This window comes from Harmonia axyridis, chromosome 2, assembly GCF_914767665.1.
Source record: "Harmonia axyridis chromosome 2, icHarAxyr1.1, whole genome shotgun sequence".
NCBI classification, from domain to species: Eukaryota; Metazoa; Arthropoda; class Insecta; order Coleoptera; family Coccinellidae; genus Harmonia; species Harmonia axyridis.
Genome location: NC_059502.1, coordinates 29,259,874 through 29,268,107, shown reverse-complemented (window position 1 = coordinate 29,268,107; position 8,234 = coordinate 29,259,874). Strand labels below are relative to the sequence as shown.

The following is an 8,234-nucleotide window of genomic DNA, read 5'->3' as shown; positions in this document are numbered from 1 at the left end:
ACTTCGTAAGCAAAGCGTCACACAAATCAATTTGTAGACTCAAATATATCTAAATTCAATTTAAATCTGTTTGGAGAGGAATTTTCATAATTAAAAAGTTTGAATACTTCAGAATACAGTATGAGCTTTTTTGAAAAATGGAGATATGCTATAGATAGGAAAATACAAACCATTGTGTAACATCATTATTTATTCAGTTTGCACAATCTTACTTATAATTAGGCTATAAATTTAACTACTCTGTTCAACTAAAAATCTGGACAATTTAGGCTATTGAGATAAATTCAATTCTTCGGTATAAATAAATAGGATAAAAATCTGATATTTCACCATGCAGTGTCTCAAATTATATTTTGCTCATTTGCACCTGAATGTTGTATGTTATAATTTGGTATCAGGTGTTTGAAAACATATTTCTAATGGAAATGGATGCAGAGGAAGGATTAAAAGTAGTACATATTTAATTCTTTTATAATCATTGGATGAAAAGTCATTAGGTTATTGAAAAAATATATTATTGAGGAGCTTCGAATTCGTAACCATAATAAATACCCTCTGCATATACTTTGTACATATCTTCTGAATTTCTACGTAACCTTCTGCCTAATGGCTCTAGGTCATTATAACATTTTGTGAAAACTTTATTTATTGCTGCCATTGCTTCTTCCTCAGTTACATTTCTTACAGCCATAACTGAACTCAAAGCTTTGTTTTTCACACAAAATTGATGCGTTTCTTTGAAATTAAATATAGATGTATCACCACTAATCCAAGCAGAAAGCCAACTGCAATGTGCTAGGTTCGCAGCACGAATTTCTGTGCAGGCTAGGTGTTCAAGATTTGTAAAATCTAATTTATTTTGGCAACTATCTAGCATATGAATGAATTCATGAGTTAGTACTGCTTGAATAGTACCAGGACTTGTTACTGTATTCTGACATATGACAACCTGATTCAAGATTGGATCATAGCCCCCACTCACATTTGGGCTGCATTCTTCACACGATATATGTCTTCGAATATCAACTTCACAACCAGATTTTTTAAGTGCCCCCAACATTAGTTTGACTAATGGACTTCTCAATATACATTTGTATACATTTTGTTCGCATTTAGTCTTATCAATATTTGACCTTCCTTTAAAAAATTTCGCTACTTTGGAGTCCGTAGAAGGTTTCCTTTCTGGATATAAATCATAACCCCATTTATTTGATTCGGTTTTATCATTTCCAGAATTATTTTTTTCTTCTCCATTGTCTTTACCTGACGAAGGCGTCTCAGAGGATTCTGCTGTAATGAAAGTCATATCGTGGTATATTCATGAATCGTATGTAATTTAATTAATATTTTCTTATCCTGAGTTATGGGTATCAAATTTAACCTAGAAGTTTTCATCTGTGAACTCAGAATATTCTGTCTCTGTTAAACTTCGTCTTTTTCTTCTCCTTTATATGTGCATTCTGGAAGCAGATTCCATCCACACATTCCAAAAATTATTTACTGGATGCTGATTGCCAGATTACATTGATGGTGAGTTTTAAGATGGTCAATAATAAACGAAGGACGGATAATACAAAAACGAATCAAATACTGAAGATATGAAAATAAAATATTGAAAAGACTACTGTTCTTCTTTTAGAATCCAAGGAGAAAGAAATGAAGATTGAGTTTGCGAAACAGGGTTGCCCAGTAATAATGGTAACTGGAATGAAAGATCAAAAGAGACATCGAATTCCCTTAGGACTGCTTGAGTGCTTGAAGCAGTCCGTGTACAGCCGCCCTTAGTCCTTGTAGAAATAGACAAAGCCTACAAGGGAATTTTCTCGAAACTATAATAGTGTTGCGGAATATCCTTAAATGTGAAATGCTTGGGAACACGGTATGAAGTAATTCAGTGCTACCGATAACAGCTGTATGGACCTTCTCAAAGGTACTTTCATGCAGCTTTCAATTGCGGTGAAGGACACGTGACAGCGGACAAAACCGCTAACAACGCAACCGAAATAAGTAAACTGTGGGGGTGACCATCTATTAACCCACTTAAGATGCATCAACAACCCTAATAACTCAGGCGCTCAAAACTTTAATTCAAAGATGTCCTAATACCTACCGAAAGAAAATGGAAAAACATGGAAAATAGAAAAAACAAGGAATCCAAAGGGGAGGATGCAAAATTTCCTGTCAATAATAATACTACGTTGGGACGAAATGATAGAGAAAACTTTTCAGGCAGGTAACGTTCAAAAATTGAAAGGCGCCGACAAAATTAATATCTTAACTTCTTATAAATAGCGAGATGAAACTAGTCTAAAATTGACGAAACTCTTACACCCAGTTGCAGGAAAATTCGTTAAAGTTTGATACCGCAATAAAATTTGAGTCTTCCATTAAACTGTACAGGTAGCCAATAGACTTCGCCTACTGGAGGAATCAAATTTTAATGGCGGCATTAAATTTTAATGAACATTCTTACAACTGTATGTTATAGCATAGTATAAGGAATTCCTTATACTATGGTTATAGTCAAGTCGCAAATGATAAATACCACAAAGCTGGAAAAAATTATTATTAATCTGGAAAAAAGGTACAATAATAATCTGGAAAACTACAGAGGAATAACTCTCTTAAGTTCCATAATGAAGGTTTTTACAGTCTCCCTTAAGACCACGATAGAACAACATCAAAATAGGGAGGAATAACAGATTTCGTGACAACAGATTGATTTTTGAAGCCATATATTCTTTATTTCGACCTTCAGTTCAATCTCCGAACTATAGCATGAATTTTTCACATTTAATTTTTTATACAACCTACAGCCTAATCAATCAACTAATCAATTTCGAACTGTGACGGAAGAAGATCAGGAGAGGGGGGATGAGATAGGACGAGATAAAATGAGAACAAAATCCGAAATGAAGAGCAGAAACCTAACGAAGAAGGTGTTTTTCATTATGACTTCTAAATGAAGAAATCGTCAGATTAAAATCAACAAAATGAGCAAATCGGAGATTATACGAAAAACGAAAAAGATCTTTTGTTTTTTTCGGAGCTTTGGTCTTATGACAAGAAATCGATGATGTATGAGCTGAGATCATGAATCTCGTGCCTCTATTGAATCCTATTCGGGCATCGAGGTTCTTTATACGTCAGGATCTCAAAACCAAGACAAGCAAGTTGAAGCATATAACGGGAAGATATATTCGGCGCTCTAGAAAATATGATCTCTTCTTCTCATTACATACATAAGCCTCAAGCAACGGTTGTATATTTTTTTAATATGGTATACATGCCGGCTTTTTAAGGATAGTAAACACTTAGACAACGATTGAACTGGAATAAGGCGAGCAAGAAACGAAACAATCGCAATTTTGCAAGAAAAGATTCCTGGGCATGTTATTTCTCGAAGATGTGACTGCAATTGGACACCGTGATCTTGTGGTTTCACACTTTTTTTTTGGGTCCAAGTGAGACATAAGGTCTATGCCAATTCAATTCAATTCAAGACCTTAAAGATAGACTTCATGAGTATGAATTTATCAAGGACATACAGTCGACAATGTAAGAATTTGTCATGGAAAATTTCATGAAAAGCATATGGTGCTGCAAACGTAGCCGTGGTTGCCATTCGGCTGATATCATTTCCATCATTAATAGCATACCTTCCCCTTCACAATGAAATAAACATTCATTGATTTCTCTTAAAATATACTCTTTTTTTTAATATCAACAAGAAACCTTTTATTGTAAACACATTTTGTTCTTAATGTATTGTTCATAGTTAACAAATGACATGTCAAAAACAATTAATGTAATCTTTCAGCCTTATTTGTAGGAATGGGGTTTCAATAAAAACATTAAAAACCAGAAGATTGATATTTGACCTTTGGCCAGAACAATATTTGTGTCTAATTTGGCCAATAACATCACATCAAAGTAAAATCAATACTTAACTTCTCACTACAGGAGCTTTATATTGAATAAGGAAAAGATTGAGGATAATTCAACCAATTGGTTCATTTGAATCGAATTTATCAACAATAGTTGCGGAATGGCGAATGCGCCCATTCTCAATAAGTATTCTGGCTAGATTTTTCGATGAAATAAAAATCAGTTTAACATTCTTATTGAATCCTATCTGAATATATACGTTAAATTTTTGTAATCAAGAATAGCTTTCTTGATAAAATAAAATAAAGCAAGATGGAATATTGAGTAATAACGCATTCGCCATTTCGTAACTGTATCATTTTCTCTGAGTTCATAGTTAATAATCTGACAATAGATAGAAACTCTTCCTTATCAAATGATATCAATATCTGAGTAGTAATGAACTTTTCATTCCTGGGTACCTGTTGCTGGGAAGATGTATAAATCATGCGGAAAAAATTTCCATACTTAATCTCTAGATCTAGAGGCCCGATAACGCCTCCTAGTCAAAGACCATAGTTGTTTGGAAGGAGTTTCACTTATAATATTTTTTCTTTCTACAATTCTACAATTAAGGAAACAGATGATTTGTTGATCTGAGTCACTGTTGCTATTTCATGGTTATTATTTCTTGTTTAAATATATAATTTTTTGTTATTAGTATTTTCCAGGATATTTGTATTTTATTTAATTTTTTATTTTATTTTGGGGTTGAGTAGAGTAGCTTAAGCTGGACTTCGCCCCTATATTATGTATTATTATTTTTTTGCAATAAAGGCACTATTATTATTATTCTCTTCCACCGCAGCTCAAATCAATGAAAGTGACTAAATTTACGGTTGATTTATTTTGATATTACTTTAATCATGTAAACTCTCTTCCTCTCTTCTGTAAATTCTCTTTCACCGCAGCTCAAATCAATGAAAGTGACTAAATTTACGGTAAATTCATTTTGATATTACTTTGATCATGTGAACTAGCTTAACAGTAATTTTTTCCTTTTATTGGATTGGATGGGTCTCATGGGTTTTGGCTTTTTTTATTATAACGGTCATATGATCGTTAATATCGTTTCCTTATTTGATTTTTCTTTGTAACGAATAGATTAGGTTAGTTTAATTAAATCATATTATGTTCGCATATATCTGGACTCTTATCATAGTATAAGGAAAGGATAGTAAGCCAACCGCCGTTTGACGGCAAGGAAATAGTCACCAGGGATCGCTACTGTAGTTGGATTTGGATTTGGAGAAGTGACTCGATAATAGATGGCACTGAATCATGAGCTATAGATGGCGCAGAAATAATACGATAATTTATTCAGTGGCGTGGTTGAAAAGGGGTCGTATGACATTGCCAACAATTTTTATGTTATTATTAAGTTATCACAAATACACGCCACTGGCGTAAATGCTTATTACAGAGCAGAAAAAATATCAAAATATAGAAATCTTCTGACCACTCTATTTCAAATATTTTAGTTCTTCAAAATAACACCGATTTTTTCACAGGGCTTCACTTTACGGACCAATTTTTGACAGTAAAATTCGAGTAAAACGTGAGTACAACTAGATGGCGCTCAACATCAACAAAATCGAAAAAAGCACTACACTGGCTTACTATCCTTTCCTTATACTATGCTATTATCACACCTATGATTATCATGCAACATTTTATTAATATAGAATAAAGTAAATTATTATCATTATTATTACATACTAACTCAAAATTTTATCCAATTTTCTTTCCTTGTCTTAAAATTTCTGGATGAATTGGACACAACTTTGAATTACCATTTGTCAATAGAAGGAATTTCTTATTGAAAAAATAATTCAACCCTTACAATTCAATTCCGATTAGTGGAGTTGGCAATAGCCCTGTCAAAAATTCTGTTGTACAGGGTAGGCAAATAAGCGAGGTAAGCGGCTATATCTCAAGATCCAATCATCGTAGAGACTTGCGGTAAAAATATGTAAAACAATATCCTTTATAATGTTGAAGGCTTTCACGGCCGGATTGTTCGAAAAAATTGGAGAATTAGAAGTCGTCTAGCAGGTTTTTTACCTGACTTTCCAGTTTCCGCTTACTACTGCGGTAAGCATCTTCAAAAGTTTCTAGGTCGTAGATTGTAACTCGAATCTGGATCTCGCCGATATGATTCTTTTATTCCTGTTTCCTGTGTGTGGATCTGCAGATTTACTGCTGTCTTCGATTTGTACTTTGTATTTCGGTATTAATGTTTAAATTTTTGCGTCGAGTTTCTATTTTACAGGGCCGCGCCGCCCTGAGTCTTTAGGGGCGCCGTTGGCGTCCCGATCTTATTACATGAAAGTGTCATTCATAATTTATATTTCAGGACTATGAACACATCGTCAAAAGTCTTGGCCACCCTAGGTTTTTCAAGAAATAATCTATGTTCTGGAAATGAGATGAATATATTCCTCTATTTCTACTCCAATATAGAAAAATCCTTGTTTGTTACTCTTTGCTTTATGTAGGATGAGACAACATAAGAAAAATGAAAAAAAAATCTAAATTTATCGATTATTTATTTTTGATTAATTATAGTTATTGCCAACTCTTCTTTCAATCAACTGCCCAATACGTCTAGGCAATCCACGAATCAAGTCATTAATGAAATTTTCAGGCATATTGTTCCATTCTTCCTGAAAGTCAATTCCTGAAAAGTTGAAGGTGGGTTTTGGCGATTGGATATTCCCCTCCCTAAGTAATCCCATATGTGCTCAATTGGATTAATGTCTGGTGAGTTTGCTGGCCAGTTCATTGTCTGGATATTGTTCTCTTGAACAATGTTTTGAAACCTTTATGTAAGGTGTGGTGAGGCGTTATCATCCTGATAAATGAAGTTATCCCCAAATTCGTTGCTCAGAGTAACAATGATTGGTTCAATAATGTTTTCTACGTAGATGGCACCAGTCATTGTTCGTTCAACGATAATAAGAGGGGTACGGCGACCGAACATTATACCCCCCAGCACATTATTGATCCGTCTTGGGCATAACTTCCCGGGCGAAATTGAGTCGCTCTAGTCTGCTGGACCTCTCTAAACCCTTTCCCGTCGACTATCTGTTTGTAAACCGAATCGTGACTCCTCTGAAAGAAGGACGTTGCGCCATTGTGGTAAAAGCCAGTCTTGGTGGTGTTCTGTTACATTTAAATATATTCTTGCCCTTAAATTTTAGCAATGCAACCGTCTCCTTATGGTACTGGTTGAAACTACCCGTCTAAAGGACCTCAAAAAATGACTTCGAAGGCCTATTTTATTCTGTTCGATTCCTTCGAGTAAAATTTCCGATATAATAGTCTTCCCTTGCAGATGTTAGTTTGGAAGGACCAGGCAAACGCTCCCGGTTTTCAGAAAAAGAGCCACTATGCGCCTTACTGAAGTCCGTGGAATATTCAAACGTTGCGCAATCTGGTGGTTCGATAAAGCTTCTTGATGTAAGGATACTATTCTTGGCCGGAGAAATTGGCTGTCCAGGCATTTTCAACGAATATTCTCATTATTAGATTATTACAACTCTCGTTATTCGCTGAAAACTGAAAACTTCGAACACAAGAATCATTATTGATGTATAAATATGGATCTAAATAATACCCAAGTGCCGAAGCGCTACCCATAACCCAGGGCGTGGCAAAGGTGGCACTTGCCACGGACGCAAGGTCCACAGGGGCTCCCAAAAATATCAAAAGAAAAAATATTGGAGCACTAAGCGAAATAATTCGATAGATCAAAACTCGGTTTTCATGTATATATCGCAACGAGCGATGCCGAGAAATATGGAAACATTTAAAATATTGCTAGCATTCCCTAGAATTTGCGTACTAAGCCTAAAATAATCACAAAAACAACAAAACTTTAATTGGTAAGAAATATTATAAATATGCCTATCTATGTTCAAGCATACCGTAATCTAGTCATAAATCCGTTGGGCGTCGGCATGTTCAAAGGTACCGCATTCAGATAATAAATATTACTTTCACGCGTCGGCATGTGTTATTACCCTTATTTTCACGAGTTTTTTGCGCTTTATCGAGATTGTCGGTATTTCTTCGACAAACGGTACCATCTATTTTTGAGTGAAGTACGACTTCTTTTTTTATACAATTTTATAACAATTGGTTTTTTAGATCTTCAGGAGTTATCTCTTTATTTTTACCTATATTAAATGTGTATTTTTGAATGGTTTCAATTAAAATAAGTAAATATACAGGGTGTTCATGAATAGTTGCCAAAAAATTAGGGGAAGATTCCTTTTCAAAAATTAGGCTGGGTCTTTTAAATA

The 8,234-nt window shown here is 34.5% G+C and overlaps 1 protein-coding gene across 1 annotated transcript; it reads right to left on the bottom strand.

Moving 5' to 3' along the window:
* Positions 1 to 172: 172 nt before the first annotated feature.
* LOC123674217 (mitochondrial inner membrane protease ATP23 homolog) lies at positions 173 to 1,408 on the bottom strand. The gene is made up of 2 exons (XM_045609138.1): positions 511 to 1,408; positions 173 to 455 (listed from the first exon to the last, which is right to left on the bottom strand). The coding sequence occupies exon 1, from the start codon at positions 1,304 to 1,306 to the stop codon at positions 515 to 517; it is 792 nt and encodes a 263-aa protein (XP_045465094.1). The 5' UTR covers positions 1,307 to 1,408; the 3' UTR covers positions 173 to 455; positions 511 to 514.
* Positions 1,409 to 8,234: the final 6,826 nt, after the last annotated feature.